General features: G+C 51.3%; 2 protein-coding genes across 2 annotated transcripts in view; one reads left to right on the plus strand and one right to left on the minus strand.

Annotated features, from left to right (window-relative positions):
• LOC100901586 (organic cation transporter-like protein) overlaps positions 1–24645 on the minus strand; it is a 37078-nt gene that overhangs the window by 4761 nt on the left and 7672 nt on the right. The window contains 2 exon segments of the mRNA XM_003742255.2: positions 303–474; positions 4017–4132. Coding sequence (XP_003742303.2) covers positions 303–474; positions 4017–4132 — 288 coding nt within the window.
• LOC100899219 (protein KTI12 homolog) overlaps positions 23880–24645 on the plus strand; it is a 1646-nt gene continuing 880 nt past the window's right edge. The window contains exons 1-3 of the mRNA XM_003742244.1: positions 23880–23964; positions 24073–24171; positions 24346–24509. Coding sequence (XP_003742292.1) covers positions 24073–24171; positions 24346–24509 — 263 coding nt within the window. The 5' untranslated portion in view covers positions 23880–23964. The remainder of the gene's footprint in view (positions 23965–24072; positions 24172–24345; positions 24510–24645) is intronic.

The following is a 24645-nucleotide window of genomic DNA, read 5'->3' on the forward strand; positions in this document are numbered from 1 at the left end:
CAGAGGACGGGGACGGATGTGAACAGACGCCCGAGTGGGGAGCTCGAGAGCGATTCGCCGAAGAAAATTGAATCAATCCGACGAAATGAAGTTTCCGTCGTAGAGACCAAGCATCCCGGCGATCCCATTGCAGTCTCAGTTGCAATGATCGCTCGATGATTCTCGCTTTGGGTCTCAAATGACCAGAATTCGGAATTGGAGGATGCTCAGCTCAGACGAGCACAGAAGATGATGTCGGAAACTGGCGGCTACTGTTCAACCTGGCGCGCCCTGAGGCGTTTGATCTGAAAATGGACGCTCACCCGAAGTAGTCGCATTGATAGGCGATGTTGCGGGGGGCGAGAAAGTCGAGTCCGACCGTGTCGTGGAAAGCTATCACTAAACCTAAGATGAGCGTGTAGATCAGGATCACGAAATGCCATTTCCCGAATGTGCCGAGCGATTCCACCGGATCCGGTCTCTGATGAGGTCTCGCTGGAATGGAATAGGCTCGACATTATTCCTTTGCCAAACATTCGAATCTTTCTTAATCGAGATAATATGCAGCCAACGGAGCTCAGGTGCTTGTACATCGAGAGAAATACCGATTCCGCCGCGTGGAATCGGAGATTCCCAGGGATTTCCGCCAAACTCCAGATTGAATCATGATTGTCTCCAATGAGCCATGCTTGTTGCCCCCCTTCTGCACTTCAACGGAAGTGTCCATGAAATCCCCTTCCATAGCGGACGCTCGAATTTTCCGGGCTTCCCATCGACTCCGGCTTGTGAGCTCGAATTGTCTGATGTTGCGTCAAGCAAGCCGAAATCGTGAATTTAGAGTTTGCTCCGCGATTCAAGCCTGAATTCACCTCGCGGTATTTCTATTCAACGACCTGAAAACGGCGGCCAGCCGCGAATTACGTAAGTCAAGCAATCTAAACACATCGACGTGGCGCCATACTCGTGTGCATCAGTTCAAGTAATGGATAGACGACCGGCTGCGTGGGTGAGCGTTTTTATATGAAAAAAAAGCCTCCGTGTCGAGCGGTTTTCTGTGCAGCAGGGTCAAGGCAAACAAGAAACTCAAAACCCGACCATTGCTCTGAAGTGATCGACCGACGAAGGTGGTCTATACCGCGAAGCGACGTCGCCTTTCACCAGCGAATAATAAATGTCACGGGAGTATCACCACTAGCAACGTCATCAAGAGTTCTTGATTTCCGCTGATGTGCCAAATTGTGGGGATGCCGGATCTATCAAATGCGGAGACGTTTCTTTCCTTTGAATTAGCCGATCCGGCGCTTTCTCCCCGATCTGGAACTCTACGATCAAAATACCCGGGACATCGAACAAAACCTCCGATATGGACGGTTCGCGTGAGGGAATCGAACGCCGCGCCGGTCAGATCTCATCCACGCGCGGGGCATCGTCACAAAACGTTGCTTGTCGGCTCATGCAAGAGAAAAGTACCATACCGAGTGACCTCCTGATCCGGACGAGATAATGAACGATGCTAACTACCGCCTGCATTGCTTCAGCGACTCTCCGACAGTTTGTGATAAATAATCGTCGATGAGAACTTTTGGGAACCTACCGTCAACCGTCGAGTAATAACCCCGAGAAGGAATCGAATCGCACCGCTTTGTTGTGCCAGCTAGATTCTCGTGATGCAATATCCGTGTACGAAAAACGCGAAAGTACCACTTGTGATCTGTTATAAAACGGAAGCTCCTAATTGGCTGTCAAATTGAGGAGCTCGTGAATGGGAATAACCGCGTGTTCCTGCTGCAGCTGCTGCTACCGACTCCGCTGATGGATAAAACATTACTGACGCCTCGTCTCGCGAGCAGCAAATAAGGCGAAATGACAGGGGAGCGCAATTTCTGCTGTCCACCTCATGTTTTGGCGCGCTGAGCGGTACTCTTCCCTGCTCGAGAGCTAGTATTTGGCAACTTTCTCTGCGGTCGAACAGGATCGTGGTTCTTTGTGTCACCGGTGGGAGTCACAATGGGCAGACTGTGGCTCCCGAGAGCTGGCTTGAACAATTCAGAGCGATTTCAAGGCTTAAGTGAAATGAACCGGAAGAATGAATCCTGGTGGACGGAACATCGAACTCCTGGTTTCTGTTCCCTTGTAAGCCTTTCTCAACTACTCAGGGCAAGATTCGTGGCTTTTCGGCAGAACTCAGGGCTCTAGATCCCCTCCCTTATACTCTTTCCGGGCAACTGACAGGGCCGACTTGACGGAAAATCGCGTGATTTCGCGGGAACCCGGATTTCCAAGCCCCTCATAAGAGTGAATTTCGCCCGATGGTCGAAACAATGCGAGTAACTCCGTCTCTGAAAGCACAACTCTTATCCCTATCTCGGACTGATAATAGAAGCCGAATTCGAAAACTAAATCATTTTTTCCCACGTAAATCAAGATTTCTTGTGGCTCAGGAATCATAAGGAGAACTTCTGAAAATCCTAATTTGGATACGCTTGAGCGGCAGAAGAATCTGAATCGGTGTACCTACTCGAAATTCGGACTATAACTCAAGGAGACTTTCACTCGACTCAGCCATGGCAGTTTTTTCCGTCCAATTCTGGAGAATTCCCGATCATGTTCTGTCACCATTTCTCCGGAAACGGGATTGATCGAATCCGTCGAACGAGTGGGTCAGATCCGAATAGCGAATGATGTACCTCAGACGTACTTATTCCATACATGGAGGAACACAACGGGATTAGGATCGGAAATCGTTTTGTTTGTTGAAATCGAGGAGGTCGCGATATGTTGTTCCGGGGATATAAAGATCCCTTCCTCGTAGGTTCACCAAGAAGACTTGATCTTATGGCATGGTCCGTATTCATCACCACACTCTTGGTCCGATATTCGCGAATCCTATAATCCACCGCTGGTTCTCATCCTTTTCCTATCGGTGTCCCAGGAATTTTATTTGATCGGCTCGGATGCCGGTAGCGAATGTAAAAATGCGCTTGTAGACTGTGTTGATTCACATCATAAAAATGAGGCGATCGGATCTCGATCCGTGGTACGTGAGCCAGCTTTGTAGAGACACGAAATTCGGGATCGCAATTATTTTTGCCTTGCGCCAGTCGAGCGTCAACGGCCTGAGATGTGACTGCATGCGGTATCCCGGCACAGACGGGATCGATGATGGCGCGCCCGAGAGCCATGGGTAAGTAGGTTTCTTACGGTACAGTCCGAATTGGTCCAGATTGCCCCGAACATAGCTTCTTGTACGATCGTTATCCCTACCTGTTCTCTTAGCACAGGTTTTTCAAAGACTCATCCCAATCTTCAGCGGCACCTGAGGAAACTTACGGGCATGGATGTGACCTCGCCACCGACCGGTCTCCAGACGACAGAAATCATCCGCTTCCCATGATGGCATCCGGCTGACCTCGTGTCAAGGCAAGCGTTACACAGATGTTACGTTTCTGCCTAACGGTGTATTCTTTAAATTTCGTACAGATTTTACATCATCATACGGACGCACGCTAGCTCGAGCATGTGTGGCAATCGTCCGTAATAAAAAACGCAGCGCCCCATCATTTCGAGCTGCTCGGCGACCGCTGGATCACGAGGCAGGGGGAGAATCATATTGTGATTTTCCCCGATCAGATTGCTCACCCGCGCATTTTTTGGTTCCTACCGTCCCCAAGCCCGCGCTTCCCTGAACATTTGTGCGTTGGGACTGTCTATGTAGGTAGTGTTTGTCTATGTCTCGTATTCACGCTCGCGATCGCATGCTTCGGTCACGCGCAAACCGGTCTTACTTCCAGTTTTCCGCGCATTGTCGACAGCATTGCGGTGCTGAGAACCCTAAGAGCCAAATCCGGTTTTCATTAGCTGACTCTTTCACCAGCCTGCCATGCCGTTAGTTGGCACCACGGTGTACCGGAGCGACGATTCCAAGAGCGAATAATCATGAATCGAGTACCGCAAAGGCGTCATGGAGCCGACTTCCGGAGAAAATCGATGGGAATCTCGTGGGAGGAATCGTCAACCAAGCGTTTCGGGTGACTTACATTTCAGCGAATTCATTCTGGAGTAAGGTCTACGGATGAGAGATCTTCCGTAGGAGCTGTATATCGAGCCGGAATCTAGCGTGGACGCTGTGCCGGTCGAGTACGATGGGTCGAGCCTGGAACGGAAATGCGGCTGATTTAATTCAAAGCGTTCCCAAGTCCGCTGCATTATCTGCCTTTCTCGATAGAATTTCGAATAAGGGAAGCGTGGACTGCAATGATTATGTTGATATTCAGCATTCCCCTCCAGAATCCTGGTAAGTTGAGGAATTCTTCCAGGGTAAGTGCTCTTAAGGAAGAAGATTCTTGATAATCATTCCCCAGAAAACATTTCGAATCCTAGTCGATCAGGTGGATACAAGATCACTACCTCTAGCGTTCCTACGAGTCGTGCATCTTCTACGGGTCTACAGGTGCATGATCCGACTGGGAAAACTCAGATCCCAGGCACAGATTATTTACATGACCGAATACGGATGACCGTTCTCCGACTCCGGTGTGGGTGGCCACGCAGGAGTCACAAATTTGTCCTCGAACTTCAACATCCCCTTATCCACGAGGTTCACGAACATTTCACCCGGGAATTGAACGACCGAGGTCCACAGAATTCGAAAGCGGTTTCACTGCGAGCGTTTCACGATTCACGACGCACCCTGTCGCCATCGATATTTCACTCTGCCCGCGATGCATTTCGAGTCTCTCGAACCGGGCGTGATTTCACACTCTTGGGGCTCATCTTGAGCTCTGAACTCTATCCACGAGGAGACGAGGAGAGCTATGGAGAGCTCGAACTCTCGAAGTGACGTGCATGAGGTCACCGGGTCCTCTGAGGAGGGATGAACAGAGAAAATCTCCACCGTACTCGGGTGGAGTTCTTTTAGGGAAAGGTCGGATCAGCGGAGATGGCAAGACCTCCACTTACGAACCTTGCCGGCGAACTATTTCTCGCTTCATGTGCTATGAATGCGATTGTCAGCATACCACGATCGTCGCTAACCCTATCAAAGATGACTTCCGACCTTTATTAGTCGTGGCAGATGTGTGAATGAAGAAGAAAAGCGACACGACCCAAACAGACCGGAATCGACCCGGAACGAACCGTGCTCATTGCTGAGGCTGGTTCAGACGCATTCACAAAACGACTTCACCGAAAACGCTGACCCAGACTTAACGACTTCCTCGAGGATGTCATTGATAGAAAATCATAGATCTTCATCATTAGCGGGCGTCCTTGAGAGGTCAGTCATTGCGGGCGATCGGTGTCGACTGTGAGCAGTCCAATCAACGCGTTCCAACGATTGTTTTGTTCCGTTCGTACAGCCGCTTCGTACCGTCATAGATTGAAGAGAATGCTCCGAGCCAGACTCGTTCTCCGAGGACTTGAAAATTGAGCTGAGAAATCGGGATTTCAGAGAGACCGATACGCCGGAGAATCGACGATTACAACTTGATTCTTGCATGATGTCGTGTATCTCGTCTCGAGTCTAATGTCGGTTCCGTCCGACGATTTCGATCATTTTCCCCGGACTAACTCATGCCCAGTGGAAGTCGGAGCTGATCGATTAAATCGGAACCAATGACATCACTGATTGGTTTCTGATTGACACAATGAAATGGTAGGCGTCGCTCGATTCGAGTTGGGCCCAGCTCAAAAAACTTAGAGCTCGGGCTTGGCTGAGGCTGTTGACCCAGTTTCTGATGGGAGCACTCCACTCCTTGAAACACAGGGATCCACTTCTGGGTCAGCTCCACCCTTCAGACTTGAAAGTCACTCAATGGTCGACATCCGCGAACAACTACGCGATGAGTCAACGAACTTTCGATCTTGTATTGTGTTTGACAGCTTGTATCCAGTATCCACGTCCATTCTCATGTCCGATGGATTTTTCCCCTGGGTCGGGGGCTTATCAAAGGCGATGCTGTATATTGATTGCCGGATTCGGACGAATCCCGGTGTTCCGACGACGCATGGTCGTGAGCTCCCGTAGCGAGCGTCCATTGACGCGCGATCAGGACGGTGTCGGTGAACAGATGGAAACATTTACTTCCTACCCTTCCACGTGAGTTGCGTGACTCAGTCGCTCTCACAAGGGTGTTCGCGGGTGAATCATTAATTTCCACAATGCCCTTGCTGTCCTTGCCGCTCTTCGGAACCGATGGGATGGCGGACTCACACCCATCTCCACCTCACGGGGCGATCGGATTGTCCTACAAACAGTCGGCTCTCGGCGTCTTTTGTCATCGTTCCGAGTGTTGCACCCATCGATCCTGGCCTCCTTCTCATACTCGTCATTTACGCGACTTGTTCTTCGACGCTTTTTCGGCTCTTTGCTCGTTACGTCGAGGCGTGTCGTCCGAGCTTTCTTCCCTCTTTTTTGAAACACTTTTGACGTTCGCAACGTGTGCGAACGGCCCTACTGCGAGGGAGCAGCAGCATCAGCAGCACCAGTTTTCGTGGTGTCGGAGATGGGCAGCGACGTTCGCTCACCGCTCATGACGTCAAAAGTGCTCCGGGAAGACAGGCGGGAAACGATGAGTCCGTCTAACGGGGAGCCGTCAGAAAAGTGAGACATCGATGAAAACGAAGGGGGATCCAAAGGAAAAGAATGAGGTACAGCTCGGAGCGAAGACTGAAGACAACCTTCGGATGTAGACGGATCGTAGTCATGGGGGCCCAAATATTATTGGGCCCTTTTCCCTCGTGGGCTCCCTCAGCGCGGCGGATGTGAAACATCGGGCGGTCGTTCTCCTAGGCAGTTTATAGTCTTCACCGCGCGGACGTCTCATGAGGAGTCTTGAACTCAAGTCAACCGACATTAGATTTCGATACGAACCAATCCACCGGTCGACGGAGAGGGAAATTTCAGAGTCTTTTCTTTATGATTCAATGCTCGAAAGACGAATTCACGAAGTCTTCACGAAATGACAATATTCGCAATCGATTTCTCAACACGGCGGTCAAAGCGAGCTTGGCAGTCAGCGAGCGTCGGATCGAGCACGGATCGTTTCTCCTTTTTTCCTTTCTCTTTAAAATCACAAAGTCGATATATCTAAGTGGATATATTGTTTAAGGTTTTATTGCTCGGATACAACGTAGTCATCCGTCTCCGTCCGTTGTGCGCTTCGATGGAAAAGTTATTTCTGCTTCGTATCCTCCCGCCTGTGCGGGTGTTTGTCGTACCAATGATTCCGATCGACGCGAGCTCAGGGACGTTGAATTTCATCGTGATCCTCTCGACGAAATTGAAATCGCTGTCAGCTCCCCCATTCGAGTCGCTCGCTCGCAGGGAGGGATTCGTGGAAGAGCTCCGTCGGGCGCAGAAGGAATTTACTGAGCTCTCGCCGTAGGTTCTCCGTCCCGAAACCCGCTCCTTCGTGAGGCACCAGAATCTATCAGATGGAACAGCCCCTAGTGCAGTGAATCATTCATGTTCCGTTTCCCTGATTGACTTCCACGCCGAAAGCGTGAAAGAACAGAAAGTCTTGGAAAAACATGCGACGCCAAAGATTTTTACACGCACATGTTTCGGAAACGATGTCCGTGACACGTGACATTCGAGGTATATTCCTGCCGCCACCAAGACCGTTCCTTTCTCTGTCGCCAGGAAGATTCAGGCCGATCCCGTTTCGATCCATTCCTTTTTTTTGTTCGTCATGAAGTCTTGGCTCGAGTCGGGGCGAATGCTGTTGTAACAGTGTCTTCCGTGTCGCCTCTAACAACGGGAAAAAGTTCCGCCCGTGACCGTTCTGCGACACGTTTTTACTAGGTAATTCCGACGAGAACTCCCCGCGAATTCACGCTGCTCAACCTTTAGCGTATCTAGACCTCGAGTCAGTCGGGGCGGACGAAGATTTGATTATCCGGCACAGATCGGGCCCTGGCTCATTGAGCTCGCATGTTATTCAATACAAATGTTGGGAACACTTCCCTATCAACGCAGCCGACGCTGTGGATCCTTCACTGGCTTGTTAAGAAAAACCACCTCATTCTCCAAAACTAGACTTCTGACGGCGATCACGGTCGGCACTTCTGAGACTCGGAGCGGGAATCCAAGAAAACGCACCACGGAGCAAAACTGAGCGAACCATGCTATTTCCAAGGGCTCGGCCGTCAAGCTCGTGGAAACGAAAACCCGACAAGTCGTATCGTTGCGTGGGAATGATTCCGACACCGAGCCTGAAGCTGATTAGCGGGCCCCGGGGGAAATCAAAAGAGCGTTATTTTTCCCGGTGTTTCCGGTCCGCGTTTTAACGGCGCTCCACACTCTGCGCGGAATATCCGGTGCGAGGGCGGGCGGGGCGACCGCCGGATTCCGCTCCAGCTCCGAGCGGGGAAGCGGGAATCACGGGTATCATTGCGACTCGAAGAGCCCTACGTGTCAATCAGCGGTGTGCCGGAAAGTAGGATAAACGTTTGCCCATTTCCGATCTTTTCCTTCGATCTGACGGACGCGACAACAACACGACTGCTGCCACCGACAACAACGGTCAACAGCGACATGGAAAAAGAACATCACGGAGGTCGTATTGTTGTCCAGTACACAATCCCTGCAGTAGCTTCGTACCGGTTCGTCTTCTCAAATGAAGGCCCACGCATCACAGAATCATCATTAAACGCACAGGGCGAGGTCAGAGTTCACACTGTGAGCTTCAGGTCACACTGTGTAATAGACCACAATCACAACCGGCGCCACAACCACGAAGACGTAACTTCGGTCTCACTCGGTAATTACCTGATCACTGTTGAATAATGCGCTTTGCCACTCTCCGGTTCCACGTAGAGGTGGCTCACGACTCGGCTATCGACGGTCTCCATTCGAGAACCATCACCATGAGCGAATCATCCCATGAAACAATCCCGAGAGTATTGAGATCTCCGCGCTGAGATGAAGCGCGCCGGTTTTCTCATTTGAGACTTCTCACCATCAACTTCTCACGGAACAAAACAAAGACACGCACGAGTAAACTCCCAGGATACGGGAGACAAATCCCTCCGCTGTGGAGAAGCACAACCAGCAACAAAGGATATCGGAACCGACGCGAAATGACGGAAAAAAACTATCGTCGGATCCACCAACGCTTTCACTTTCGGAATTGAACTTCGCCCGGGGAAAGTCGATGTACCGTTGGCTGGGTTCGGGAGAAGAGTCTCACACGAAGTACTACAGTACCTTACCACCGAGGTGGGAGAGGGTCTTCACACGGGCGACAGAAGATGAAAACGACGGCGGCGGCGACGAAGACGACGGGTGAGACAGATGAGAAAGAAGGCAGAGGAAAATTGCCACCCCACTTAGCACCTCGCGCGTGATTCGTCTGTCGGACTCCCGTGGAAATTCGCCGCGCCGAATTCGCCTGTCCTTCTGTCACTTACCTCTAAACGGCTCGGATTTTTCGTATGATTTTTTTGACACCGAAAAACTCAGCATCGGAACCACCCGCAATCAGCGCCGTCCGTCCGACGGTCAGTCGGTCGAAACTTGTCAGGCAAGCTCACTTTCACTGACGGGTGTGGTTCAAAGGAAAAAACTCTGGCCGAACACACTGCATCGATCGCTGGCAACGTTTCTGACAGAGAGAGTTCACCCTGTCTCGCTTAATTGATTCCAAAGTGGACTCGATTCCCGAGCGTTCGACAGGAACGACCGAGGAGGATTCGCCGTGAAAGATGACGGAGCGTGCCACTTGTACCAAGCACTGCCGCCGTGAACGTCTCCCTGCTCTACGCAGAGGAGCTGCGGAAAATGAAAGCGCCGATTCGAGCTGAACTTACTCTCGCGAGATTCCCAGGGGCTGGAATTCCGCTAATCCAGACACTGAGTCGACCAGCGCGGGTTACGATGGAGGACCCACTGATTCCAGCGAGCCTGTCAGCTCTCGCGCTCGCCGACTGCACTCAATCGTGGGCTGGCACTAATTGTTTAATAAGCTCTTCCTTTGACGCTCTCACCGAACAGCCTTTGGAAGCAAAATGCTGTTGCAAAGCATCTATGATGGTCACTGAAACGCGCGCTACCGGCTTCTGTAGTGGCGGGCGGGTGGAAAACCGAGCAGCTTTCTTAGCCATTGAATCTGGAGAGAAAAAGGCGTCGTCGGCGAGAGGGGCTTCCATTCCATCTAGTAACGGCACCAGTCATCTAAAGTGGACCGACTGCATTAAAGATCCGACGCTCCCCAATGCTCTGGCAACGTCCACCGATCGGTACGGCGGCTTAACCGAGAGATAGCCGTGGAGGGTCGGAGGTTAAATCGGAAGTCTCTGAAATTGGAGCATCTGCCCTATCTGCGTCGATAATCGCTCAGCTCCGACGCGTACAGGAAGTCCGCGAGGGAACGCTGTCGACGGAACTCGTCGTGGTATTGTACTGTCAAATTCTAACGAACATCTGCATCTGATTCTGTGACCCACTTCAGAATCAGTCAATTATTCGAATCAATCTTCGCTCAGGCAGAGAAATAAGAACATGGCGCATACGATAACGAATACTATTTACAACAATTTATTAAGAGCTAGCGCATACAGATCACAGCCATCGCTGGCGAAAGGTTGGAGAGTCGGAGAGCTCGACATACCTAGCCCGCGACGAGAACCGCCGCGACTTTCGTACCGATGACCTTCTTCTTGAGCATGGCTTCCTTCACAAGGACTCCCGCTCCGACTTTGGCAGCGACAACCGCTTTTTTGACGGCAAGTCCAGTGAGCAGTAGAGGTGATGCAGCAGATCCTTGGAAAAGGCACAGGAATGCGACAAGGGCGACCAGGACGATGATCTTCATGATGGCTGAAGAAGTTCAACGGAGAGCGGGTTGACAATGGTTGTTGGTATCCGATCGGAATTGCATGAGGAATCTGAGTCCTCCTGCTCTTTAAAAGAGATCGGACCCGGAGAGAGGAGACAGCCGAGTGGAGTAGTGAGAGCGTGGAGCTCGGTCGGCTCTCCCGTCGGATCCACCGAGCCCGACCCACCGAGCCCGACTCACCAGAGACTCTGATCTGCTCCGAGAAACGACACCTGCGCCCGGGTCACCAAGGATAATATGTCACTCGGGCAGACCTCCCGACAGCGACCGTCATTTCGTAAATCCTCGCTTCTGGTCTGATTGATGGATCTTTCCTCGACGGGTTCCTCGGATGCCCCGATTTTTTTTTGAGGGATAATTCGGTGTCCTCGGACCGCACAAATAGGGACTCAACAATACTTCAGACCAAAAATCCGGCTAAGTCGGTCGTGGAATCTTTGAAACTCCGACGAGAGACGAAGCGATCCCGGAAGATGCATTCCCGGAATACGCGGTCCTGAACCTCGACTCGACGATCAGAAGGTTTCTAGCCCCAGTCCTGGGACCGTCCGGCAAAGCACGCAATGCGAAATTTCGTACCGATACTTCCAGGGTGGGTCCATGTCCGCGGCTCTACGATAGGGCTCGCTCCAGCCGTCGAAGTCCTGGTTATTCTGTGATCGGCCACCCGAGCGTGCCGGAGCTGATTAGGCATGGGGCTTGCCCGGTTCCGACTCGGAGTACCGCTCGGCTCCCGAGGGAAGTGGACGTATTTCCCCATGAGGAGCGAGCGCGTTCGAGGAATCCCTAAGATTCGTCTCGGGGCCGTTCCCGGGGTCGAGAAGCCGAATGATGGTACCTTTCCTCCCGCATGCTTCGATAGCGAGTACCGTGAATATTCCAAAAGAGTCCGGGCTTCTATCATCACAAACCCTTTCGTTAAGGGGCTTCTATTGGAGATGGGCTTCCATTACAGGGAAGCTCCTCATGATTTTACGCGCACTTGTACAATGACGGTGATTGGGAAGAAGAGACTCTCGGAAATCTCATTCGATTCCCCTCGAGGGGCTCCTGACCGAGACAGGCTACTATTGAAGAAAGGCTCTTATTCGACTCGAGAGTCCCGCCGGGGGGCTTCTATTGAGGAGAAGCTCGTACTGGAATATTTACGGTATGTATGCTCGCTCTGGGCTCAGACTTGAGCTGAGAGCTCGCTTTCTCCCATGCTTTGCTGGGGGCATAAGGATGAAAAAATCAGAGGATGTTTTTCACGCCTTTCTTCCGCATGACTTGAAGATATCTATGTAATGTCTGCGGTGGGCTGCGGTACCATCGAGAGGGAGGCCGGGCGAGAAATACCGAATCGGGCTCTTCCGCATGTTAATCAGAATTCATGGAATCAGAATTCGGGGGGAATTATCACGCTTGCTGAGTCTGTATTCACTCAGCATCCAGGACAAACTGAGTTCCAAAATCTTCTGGGGCCGAGTCTCCCCTGGCCTGGGAGAGCTCTTCATTGAGGACGCCTTCGCTGAGCGCTCGTCAGGCTTCAGCATCAACTGCTCACTCGTTCAGCGAGTTCATAGGAAACGGATACTTTGGGCACGCGGTCGGGTAGCCCGACCACGTCGTCCTCGCGCGCGAGGAACCCTATCCTTTCCGGAGCAGAGGAGTGCACCGATCATTCCAATGGAGCTCAGACGCGTCCTCAAAAGAGACCGAATGATGGCTGCTATATCGAAGAATCTCAGTCAGGTGAAGCTTTTCGCGCGACAGATGCAAACCTAGTGGATGAGCTGAAGAACGGGAAGCTCCGCTGAGGTTCCGCATCATTCCGCGCTCTGGAAACTATTTGGATAGTCTCCGTACGAATTCTAGTCTCCCGAGTCTCGTTTTCGTCGGAGCGTGGTTGCAAGAAGCGTAGAGCCGCCATCTGGTCGCGACGATGGGCGTCCCCTTGAAACACCCCCGTGGAGCGAGCTGCGGAGGGTTTGTGTCAAACCCCCAAGTCTACACGCAGGTTTCACATATTTGAACATATACAGGTCTCAGGACTTAATCTGCCTCATAAATATAGGTAATAGGTAATAGATGATAAATAATGAATAATGATAGCCCGTCAACTGGGGTGAAGTACATCCAGAAGGTCTCTGAATGTACGCAAGCGCATGCCTCAATATTGCCTCGTGCTGAAGTGTGTCAATCGGAGGATATAGAATATTGGAATATATGTATTGAAAGAGTACAGAGCAGATTATTAACAAAACCCAAAACAATTTATTCGAGCATATCGCAAGTAAAACAGTAATTCACATACAACTCCAGAAGCTAACATCTCTCCTCTAATCTAGCCTATGAGGGCTGCTTTCACGAGTGCGGTACCGATGGCCTTCTTCTTCACCACGGCGACTTTGGCTTTCGTTAAGACGAGAGCGGTTCCGAGCTTGGCACCGACAATTGCTTTCGATGCAAGGAGTGACGTTCCTACGACGCCTGCCTTGACTAGGAGTGCCTTCTTGGCGGCGCCGAGGATGAGGCCTTTCTTGACGAGGAGTCCTGCTACCAGGAGAGGACTTCCGGCGGATTCTTGGAACAGGCACAAAACCACAAGGATGGTGAAGAGGACGATGACCTTCATGGTGGATCGAGTTGTCTCGGGAACTGGTAGTTCTTCTCGATAGATGGTTACTCTTTCGAATGCTGAGAGCTGGATGATTTCAGAAGTGTGGATTGCGGTTTTTATACTGTCTTTTTCGAGTTCAGGGTCCGGGAGAGACGTGGGCAAGAGTTCTGACCGAGAGCAAGGAGGTCATTTTTCTGATTCCTCCCTCCGAGTCCCTCGTGAGATCATTTCTCTTTGGGAATGTCAATCAAAGATGACACTTTTCAACATTTTGCAGTAATAGACATCACGATCAGCGCGTTCGGCGAATACTCTGTCACCGGCCCTTCCGCGGACGTCGGGGTCCAGGGTTAGCCCCAATGGGTCGCGGCTGACGTTTGTGAGGAGTGGGGCTATTGTTTGGGGTGAGCCGACTCAATTAAGCATCGGTCATTGTTTTGGTGGGAGTAAACGCCTCAGAGCTGGAAGCGGGTCGATCAACTTCCACTGAAATTATCTGTCACTCCCGAGCATCCTTTCGACAAGCTTGATTGAGATGCCCGCCAGACAAGCCCGCGGGCCGCAGAAGTTTTCGGAGCGAACACCCGCGCGACGCCAGCGCGACGTTGTGTCTCCATGGCAACGTGTATGCGTCGCTGCTGCGAACGCTCTACCGCTTCGAGAGTTCGGCAGATCCCGGAAGGCGTTGTTCAAGAGCTCATTGGGCTCGAGGCTCTTGTGCCTAGCGGGATTAGGGTGGGAAACCAGAAATGGGTGACACGACCAGGGGCACGATCCACTGACGAAATACTCAGTTTCCATGGAAACGTTCCCGATTGATACTCCGTTTCCTTGCCAGTCACGATGTGTCCCTCCATTAACATTGGTTTCCCGAATAGGGCTTGGCGTTCCCATCTCACGAGTTCATGTTCCTCGCAAGCGGTCGGCTGCCGGGAGTTAACGAAGGCCCGGTGGGCTGATGCATGATTTCCCATATCAGCTCGGACCTGGGGCTTGTTCCGAGATGAAGTTTCTAGCCGAACTCTATCCCCCCGGGTATCTCGGGAGAGATTATTATCCACATGGGAAAGCCCGGGCAGGATCCTAATGAGCTCAAGATCTGTGCTCTAATGCCCGGTCAGAACCTCTCCAAGGATGCCTAACGGGAGGCCTGAGAAAAGTCCTGGACTCGAGCACCTGAACATCTCGACGACGAATATACACGGCTGGGCTAATTTGGAAGTATCTAATGGGTAAATCTGACATATGGTGAGAATAGAAGGTGAAGTTCGATGCCTAAGAAACCGTCATTTTCTCCGAGAAGCTAGTCCCCCGACCACGCCTGCCTCATATGCCGCTCCAATTACTGATTCCTTGCTGGGATGCGATCGTCCGTAGACGACCATTCATTCATGCACTTTCCAGCTTCTCTTGTGCCCACTTCCTCAGAACATCATGATTCATTTCCCGTTCGATATCTTCAGTACGAATATGCGCGCTCCTCGGATCCCGAGGCTTATTTTGCACCGTGGGGAGATTCTGACGGTTTTTCGGAGTTTTGGCCATTGGTTCGACGTCGGTTATTCGATAGACTCTACGTAGGCTCGCCGCAGTGCTCCGCTTACCAGCCCGGCTGCGGAGACTTCTGACCGGCCAAGAGCAAGTGCCGTCTATGAAACCGAAGGCGACTTCCGACTCCGTGATACGTTGGTTTAGGCTATCGTTGGCTGATACATATTGATACCGCAATAACTATCATATCGTCGGGAAGGACTCGGCGTGTTTTTCTTATAAACGAAACATCAAACAGTTTATTCGGGGCTATCGCAAGAATTCATACTCATATACTTATAACGTCACAAGATAACAGGTAGAACATGACTCCTCTTCTCTAGCCGATGAGGGCAGCTTTGACGAGTGCGGTGCCGATGGCCTTCTTCTTCACCACAGCGACTTTGGCTTTCGTTGCGACCACGGCGGTTCCGAGCTTGGCACCGACAATTGCTTTCGTAGCAAGGAGTGACGTTCCTACGACTCCTGTCTTGAGTAGGACTGCCTTCTTGGCGGCACCGAGGATGAGGCCTTTCTTGACGAGGAGTCCCGCTACCAGGAGGGGACTTCCGGCAGACTCTTGGAACAGGCACAAAACCACAAGGATGGTGAAGAGGACGATGACCTTCATGGTGGATCGGGTTGTCTCGGGAACTGGTAGTTCTTTTCGATAGATGTTTACTCTTTCGAATGCTGAGAGCTGGATGATTTGTGGAGTAGGGTTTGCGCTTTTTATCCTGCTCCACTCTTTCGTTCAGAGACCCGAGAGAGGTGCGGGCAAGAGTTCTGACCGAGCGCACCAGAGTCCGCCTCTAGATGCCTCTCCTCGAGCACTCCGTGAACCCACCGTCTGTGTGCATAACCTCCCGCGTCAACACTTCTGGGAATGTCTCAATGATGGACCCCGCTTGACACATTTTCGCCCAGATTTGTCGTTTTGCAGACGCTCCGACCCGATACTTGTGTGTTCCTGTCCGGGCGCGGGTCGCGAGCGGCGCTAACCCGGAGCGGCCGAGCTCCGTCCGAAGGAGAGTTCGCTCGGCGAGTTAACGGTCTTCGGTTCGCGGAAGTCGACGCCGTTCAATACACCTCGAGGGACGCACAAGTCGATCCTTGCAGACATTTTCCGAAGGAAATAGCTGTCGCAAATCTCTATGGGCATCCAGACTCAGATCCCCATGGAAAAATCCGCGGGCCACAGGCATCAGGAAAGAAATTCACGCATCGAGTTGCGGCTCCGCATGAAAATATGTTATTGAGGTGACCAGCTGGCCCTGCTCTCATTCTGAGTGAATACTTATTTTAGCGCAATCATGATGTGATCACCAATATCGCCGCGGAAATTTGCGAGTGAGCCAATCATGTTCCCGGGATCTGAAGTATTTTAGTTTCGATCTATCTCCGTGCAGATCGCCAAGATAAGGGTCTTCGATGAACCGGCGGGAAGTGTCCCGTTTATCCGCACACGGGCTTTCGGGCCCAGATTAATTCCAAAACAGCTGCTTGATTCCGAGAGCTCTTAGGACACCTTCTTCTGGGTGATGGTGGCAAAGATCTCGTTCTCTAGCATAGTTCATGAAAGAAGTTTCCGCCTGGCGAGGATAGGTCTGCCCTTCCAGTTGGAGCAACATGGAAGGAGATCAGACCAGGCCCGAGGCATCAGTCTGCTCTATCCGAGTGGACGGTACCGGGTCCGCTATGGCCGAGTCATTTGACACTGGAAATTCGATAGGTTCGGTCGGAATCCGCTCCCCTTAACCGAGTGTCCATTACGGTTGGGTACATTGAGATGAGGTAGGACTGTGTTGTCTCCTACCACTGGTCGACCCAAACATGGGGGTCCTGGCGGGTCGATAAATAATTTATTACAAAGACGCCACCGTAAGTCTCTCATCTGGCCGAATTCCCATCTCCCCGGTTATCACAAAACGGGGAAAACATCGGATCGAACGGATCCAAGGAGCTGAGTCCCATTGCGCTCACAAGGCCCGTACCTTGTTTTACCTGGGCAAGAATTGGTAAGGTTGACTCGGGGCAATCTGAGCCAAACTTACCAGGCCAAGACTTACAAACATACAGAGGCCGGAATGGAGAGCCTGTTGGGAACCGCTGAAGGAACATTATCCCGGGTTTCCACATGCCGGCGGAATGCTCGCAGGAATGCTTACGCCTCAATGGAAGTCATACGGGCCTGCGGATATCTTCGTTATCTAGAGTGAAAGTACTTCAGGATTTTGTTTTTCCGCAGCGAGAATCCCGGGCAGTGTTCGCTGTCTCAGTCAAACGTCATGTGCAGCCCCCCTCGTATCAAGCACAGTAACAATTGATCCCTCGGCAACTCCACTCGAGCGAGGAAACCCGAGGAAGCCCACCCCCGAGGGTGTTTAGAGCTTCTTCTTAGCCGGACATTTCCGGTTCCTGTCCGTTCGTCCAGCTCCGTGCGGTTTCACGATCAATGGCTGGTTTCACGTTCTCCATTTAGAGATCAGTGGGATTCCTGTGAATCTCTCGATCAGACCAGCACATTCGGGAGCGAGTGCCTCTCAAGTATCATATCCCAGTCAAAACTCAGCTCCATAATAAAAGCGATCCGGGACTGGTGGTCCAGCTCGATCGAATATCGAACTTTGGTACGATTCCGTGAGCGCTCGTTGAGCTTGAGTCCCGAGCGATACCCCTTGGGAAACAGCTTGAAGTTCCCCGTCCGGTCAAGTCCGGTCTGAGCGGACGTTTCGAGAGAAGACTCACAGAAACCTTCGGAAGGAACCCCAGATTTTGAACGCTCCCCGGGAACTTCGGGGAGAGATTCACAGGTTCCCAGGGTATATTTAATTATTTATTATAAATATTCCAGAATAAAACCAATATCCCCGAATCTATCTGTCCGGTTTTCCAGACCGGTTCCTCGTGCCATGTCCGCCGGACTCGTTCCCGGTTTCAGAGAAAAAAATGTGCGGCTGAGTAGTAGCTCTGAAAATGTCCCATAAATGTTCTACCGGTGTTCGAGATGGTGTTTTGCAGCTGGAACTCAGCTGATCGGGCGTCGAACTCAGTGCAAAAATCATCATGAATCGAATCTCCGGTGACTTGGTGATTGTCCGTCGACTCCATTGAGCGCATCAGGTGAGCCTCGAAAACTGACATTGGAACGAGTCTCGATAATATCGTGAGTAGGTGAATCTATAGCAACATTTCTCAACACTTCTCGAGTGCTCGTGCTTCTATGGGGCCGGATAGTACACGGGAGATTCATGAACAAGACTCAAAACAATTTATTCGGACTCATAGCGAAAAACACATTCAAAAATTTACATAACACGTCACAAGATAACAGGTAGAACATGACTCCTCTTCTCTAGCCGATGAGGGCAGCTTTCACAAGGGCGGTACCGATGGCCTTCTTCTTCACCACAGCGACTTTGGCTTTCGTTGCGACGACTGCGGTTCCGAGCTTGGCACCGACGACCGCTTTCGATGCAAGGAGTGACGTTCCTACGACTCCTGTCTTGACTAGGACTGCCTTCTTGGCGGCGCCGAGCATGAGGCTTTTCTTGACGAGGAGTCCTGCTACCAGGAGAGGACTTCCAGCTGATTCCTGGAACAGGCACAGGACGACGAGAAGGGTGAAGAGGACGATGACCTTCATGGTTTTTTCGAGTTGTTGTGGGAACTGGTAGTTCTGATTGAGATGACTCGGTTGGATGCTGGGAGCTGGATGATTTTCGAATTCGAGAGCATGCTTTTTATACTGCTCGAATCTCTCGGTGTGAGACGCAGGAGAGGTGCGGGCAAGGGTTCTGACCGAGGAGGTGTCCCTCCAGTGTCTCCCATCATGTCAATCGTAAATCAACAATTCCCGATCGAGTCCCCGAACACCGCCATTTTTGAGCGTTCTGCGGAAATCGGTGTCACCTCGACGCATCCGTCTGCAGGGATCGGTCAGCGACCGCCGAGTTCTCGGTAGACGAGCCGCCAGTTTTCGCCCTCGGTGCGCCCCGTAGCGTACTCACGGCCGGACCGCGCTCATCGGTGGTGAGTACCGACCGCGATTCCAAGCGAGAACCGGAACACCGAGTGGATGGACGTTTGCATCGAGTCTGCTACGATGCCCGGAAGGGATGAGACGGTATTCTCGTATAGAGCCGATCGTCTAAACGCAGACGACACCATCGACGACCGTTCGATTCAGGACGATTAATCTCGACCGTCACTCCAAGTGATCCTTCGGCTCCGAGAAACAACACATCGAGTGCCTCCGGTTGCCCGGTGGAGGGAGCGTGTCACGAAACTTGAGGAACTATTATGAACGGACTCGATAGGGATTCGCTCGGGGAAACCCTTGGATTGAGAGTCTAATAGACTGGAAGCTTCGCTGAATAGCCATGGGTCCGCGGATGAATGAAGGATCGGATGACTCGCAATTATCCGTACACGAGCGGGGCGGCCCGAGCCGTATGGCTATGAGTTACGAAAGCATGGAGTTCACCGGATTTCGCCGCCCGAAATCCATGGGAGGACCGCACCGATGGCCTCGTATCGGTCTCAGCAATTTCCATATCGCTTTCAAGCGAATTTCGTTAGTTCAAATGATCAGTGCCAAGGAAGCAGGCTCGAATATCTAGAATCATGATTTTCCATGTTCAAAGACCTATGATATCGTTTCAAAATACCACTGTGAATTCCGGAGTCAATGTAGGGAACGCAAGACATGCAATCGCAATGAAGACCACTTTATTGAGCATCAGAGAACATAGTTGATTCCGGTCACTTGTTTCGGATCAGTAACGGATCAGCGATCGACCTAGCTCGAGTTCCGACGATTTTGTTTCCTGGAATCCGAACGTATTGGACATCTTCTGAACCAGAGAGCCGGTGTTATCAGAAACGATTCCATTCCTCATGAGGAAGGCCGTTATCACGAGAGGCCTCCCGGCGGACACTTGGAACAGGCAGCAGATCAATAGCAGCGCGAACAAGGCGAAGATCTTCATGGCGGATCGGCTCGACTCTAGGAGTGGTAACGAACGCAGAAAGCGAGTGCTGTACGTCTAAGAACTGGGTTTTGAATGGCACTAGGGCTTAAAACTGAGCGTAAACGTTTATCTGAATTCGTTTATATAATGTAAACAAGGGACGGAACTTTTACTTCTAGCGCGACTGAATTCAGTGTATCCTGCCCTTTTTTCGGCAAGAAGTCCTTGCATAAACTCAGTGCAGTCGAGAAACCTCGATCTCCCCAAGGAGAATCATGTTTCCGCGACCTCGACGCTTCTTCGACCAATTCTGGCGTCTAGAGGGACTCGGACCTGCCAATGAGATAATTTTCCTTCGTGGGAGACCGCTGCCTATCGCTCGAGCAGGAGGTGTCATGCTGCTGCCGCTTTCCCCATTCCCCGATAGCTTTCGATGAAGAGCGTTCCTCCTTCAATATTCCGAATTAAATGCCCCCGGAGACTACCCGATGAGGGAAAAATGGGCTCAGCTGGGAGTCGACGCGTACACTGGCAAGCTGAACTCATGCGATGGTCTCCTTGTCCTCAATGTGCGGAGGGTCTTTTCTACAGATACGATCTCATGTCGAGAGTTCTGATATCGCCGCATCATGACGCCGCGCCAGCGCCTCTGTATCGCTTGTCAGAGTCTGAGGCTCTCATGGGGCGTCAGGCTCAATTTCTGCCGGAAATTATCAGGCTTCGAAAGGGCTTTCTCCCACGACTGCTGTAAAGGGACACTGCTCTGGCCTTCCAGTGATGCCGGCCTGGATCATAGCCGGGGCTATGTCGGATTGGACGGTCATCCTTGAAGCCCGAGACTTGAGTGCAATCAAAAAGGTTCCGGGAACGAAAAGCTGCGGAGGCTTGCTTCCTAGCTATCGGATACGGCGTCTGATACGAGGGCATGCTTTTGCAATATTGTTCCACCGAACGAATTCTTCTTGGGAGCACATTTTTTCACGCACAGTGTGTGTCGGAGTGATGGGAGCATCCATGTGGTCACGGGACTCCGGGGCGGGAGAGGGGGGGGGGCGTCCCAGCCCCTTTCCATATTTATTCAGGGACAGACACCAAAATCTCACTTCTTCTACAAGAGGCTGCTTGGGGGACTCTCATCGGGATCCCTAGCTAACGATTGTCCACAGCGCATACAAGCAGGCGTATGCTCTGACATGAAGTTCGGATTCAGGCTCGATCTTGTCTACACCTCTTAGCCATCAAAAGCGTGGCACTCCGACGACAAATGCTTCCAGGAATTCGCAGACCTCAAAGTGAACAAAGATTTTCTGTCATTGCTGTATCCGTATCTCCCTCCGCTCGACCAATCTCTTCGAAATGAGAAAACAGATAAACGCATTGGGATACCTTGGCCGAATCGCATCGACCCAGGGCTGCTCGTTTGGCAGGGGCGATTGCGAGCCTTGCGGAGAGGAACAAGCTGTTGAAGCACCGCGAACTTGAAAGCCGCTTCATCGTCCAACCCGTCGCCCTATAGACCCTTGGTGTCATGGGCAAGTCTACGGCGTTCTTCCTGCGCGACTTGGGGAAACGCATCGAGGTGGCAACCGGGGTAGGCGGGCAACTGAGTTCTTGCTTCAGAGGGTTTCCATCGAGGTCCAAAGGAGAAACGGCGCAGCGCTTAGCGGATCGCTGCCGTCCGGGGACAGACTGGATGGAGTCGGCTGACTCCATTCAATCACTATTTATACCCGCCGACGTTCCTTGCATACATTTCGAATAAACTTCATTGTCTCGATGAACGTGTAACTCAAAGATGCGTATCTCGACGAAGCTGAGAGAGGTGATGACCCTGTTTCTGGACTGATTGGTCTTCCGGAGACCATTGAGCGAGCCCGGGCTCCCAAGGCGCCTTACGTCGCCGTTTTCGCAGATGTTTCTAAACATCGTTAGAAACTTGGCTTTTTCGTGCTCAAATATTGCTGGAATCGCGGCGTGCCGCATTAAGAGAACTCCGAATTCTCAGCAGACCCCGGAATTCTCTCGGAATCGCGGGAAATTGCAATAGCTCCATATTATTGGCGAGAGTGGCTCCCGGAATGAAGCGGCTTTGCTAGTCTCGTGGCGAGTTCCGATCCGGTCTTGTGATCCAGCTCCTTGCCAATCTATGACAGGGTCTCACCAAGCCTCGTTGAGCTTTGGAACACCTTCGATTCTCAGAGCCTGATCTGACGATCATAGGAGGAAATCCTCCGGGTTGTTTGGAGAAAATTCGATCCACTATCGAGTGATGATATTCGAAATGATGTGATGTGATGACCAATGTCGCGGAAATGGCAGAGGATTGTTAAAACTCGCGCTAACCGCTATTTCCGGGGTCACCGTGAAAGGTGCACATCCCTAGCTTTCGTTGAGCTACTTGATCTTTATTTAGATTCTGCTCGTGACGACGCAGGGGATATCCGAGGAATACGGAAATAACTCCCAAATGATCGAAAGACTCATGGAGACCCGCGCTCATTGGTTGCGTTCCATGATAAGCGAACCGGAGCAGGGCTTAGACTTCGAGCGTAGTCTTCGGGAGAATGGAATACATACGAGACACGAATGAATCTAGCGCGGGAGGCGAGAGAGAGCTTGATACCTGCGTACGATGAGGAACTATCTAATGAAAACAAACCTCCCCGAATTCGCAGCCCACATCTCCTCGTGGAGACGATGATCCGGCGGATCCGTATATCGAGGGGCTTACGTCGAGATCATCCAGAATTTTTTGAAAACAGTTCCATTCTTCACGCCAGATACGCTTCAGTCGTATCCCGGGTGAAGTAGCTTCTCGCTTCGCGCTGAGTGGCGTCCGAGTCGATTCTCAAACCCTCCGCGTAGTATGCGGAGCCTCATGACTACACGATCTCTGACGCACTCCGCCCCCGCGGTAGTCCATAGAATTTTCTGTTGAGAACCGGACATGAAGGGAAATGCGCTGCGTCTGATCGACACCCCCAAGGGTCCCGATTGGCTCTTAGATGTCGATCGACGTCAGAGGAGTCCTATCAAGAGGATAAGGATTCCCCGATGACGGATGCCGTGGGATCCGATAATGATATGAACAGATTATTCTCAATTGATCCTGCACGTACTTCAATGTGTTCATCAAAGTCCTTTCAGGACTCCGAAACTGGAGACTAGAATAGATTCCTGCGTTCTCCTCTCTTCGCTAATCTATTCTGTGAGTTTCCGAAATTCATGTTCGCTCCCTCTAGCTACTCATTGAGGTAGAATGCTTCTCGAAAGTTGCGGGTGTAGAGGCCTAAGATATGCTCTACCGTAAACTATCTTGAAATTGAAGAGCATGCTCGTCAGTTTTTCGAGCTTCCGATACCGGCTCGCCTAATGGAGAGTACTCGTACATATTTCAGAGGCTGACCTACTACTGTTCCTATCCACCAGGCTGAGGATGGAGCAAGGTTCCTTTCGAGTGCAATCTCTGCGGATCTCATTCAGTCTTCCGAACATGGATACCTCATCTCGGGCTCTAGGAGAGGCCCGCTCATCAGAGACTGCTCTTGCATTCGAGACAGCTTTCCTTGACAAGTCTAGCCCCGATAAAAATACTCGCGGTACTCTCAACGCACTCGCGTCTAGGAGTTTGCCTCTGGTTTGAACCAGACATATCTTTCTCAAGTGATTCTCATGCAGGGTATGCTTGTGGATTCATTCACGAAGAGACTCAGCCGGGAGCACCGAATAGCTGAAGGAGAGCATCTCTCGCGAACGAAGCTTCGAGATGAAATCTCGATAATAGAATATCACCGATGAGATAGGGATTAGGATCAAAATCGTACAATCAATGATATTAAGAGGTGTTATGCTCTCACGGATTGAAGAAATCGCGCTCCTGTCAAACGAGGGAGCTGACCGACTTTCCGACGATTTGCTCCGCGGGTTAGTAGCGAAACTGTTTTCGCCTTCGAACGCGCGTGATAAATGTTTGGAATCGAGAATTCGCAGCGTTCATTTTGGTGCACTTGGAATAATTAGGCGGGAGTCGCTAATCGACATCGTACGTTATACAGCTGGAAGATTCACTGAACGTGAGAGTTCCGGGTGTCGAGACTTTGTGTTGTCTTTTTAACGGATAGTGAATGATACGCGTTCCATTTTCACACAGATGCCTCTAGTCGTGATGACCGGTTACCCAGCGAGTGGTAAGACCCTCCGAACAGAACAGATGGAAGAGTTCTTCCGAATGAAGTATCCCGATAAGAAGGTGGGTTTAAGAATGCTATTGTATCGTGACGATCATCTTCTGTCAGCTGATGTCAGTCACTCACTAGCTGTCAATCATGAGAGAGTCAGAAACTCTCCCAAGCTCATCATGCAACGATCGACTTCATCTCCAAAGAATTGACGCACCTCATAATGAACTCCTCTTCTTCTTTAGGTCATGTCGGTCTCCGAAAGCGAAAATTTGGACAGGAACAAAGTCTTCATGGATTCGAAGGAGGAAAAGGAGCTGAGGGGTCGCCTGATGTCTGAGGTTCAGCGAAATTTGAGTCGCGACTCGATTTTGATATTTGATGCTGGCAATTACATCAAAGGTTATCGGTAATGTGAATATCGCCTCAGTTTTCTATCGTGTGAGCGTCAGCTCACGGGTGACATTGCTTTCTACGGCTCAAACAAAATGATGCTGTATCTTCCCCGGCGTTCGCAAATCGAATATTGCAGAATCGGCTCCTGA

Source organism: Galendromus occidentalis, unplaced genomic scaffold (genome assembly GCF_000255335.2).
Source record: "Galendromus occidentalis unplaced genomic scaffold, Mocc_1.1 scf7180000077360, whole genome shotgun sequence".
In the NCBI taxonomy this organism is placed as follows: Eukaryota; Metazoa; Arthropoda; class Arachnida; order Mesostigmata; family Phytoseiidae; genus Galendromus; species Galendromus occidentalis.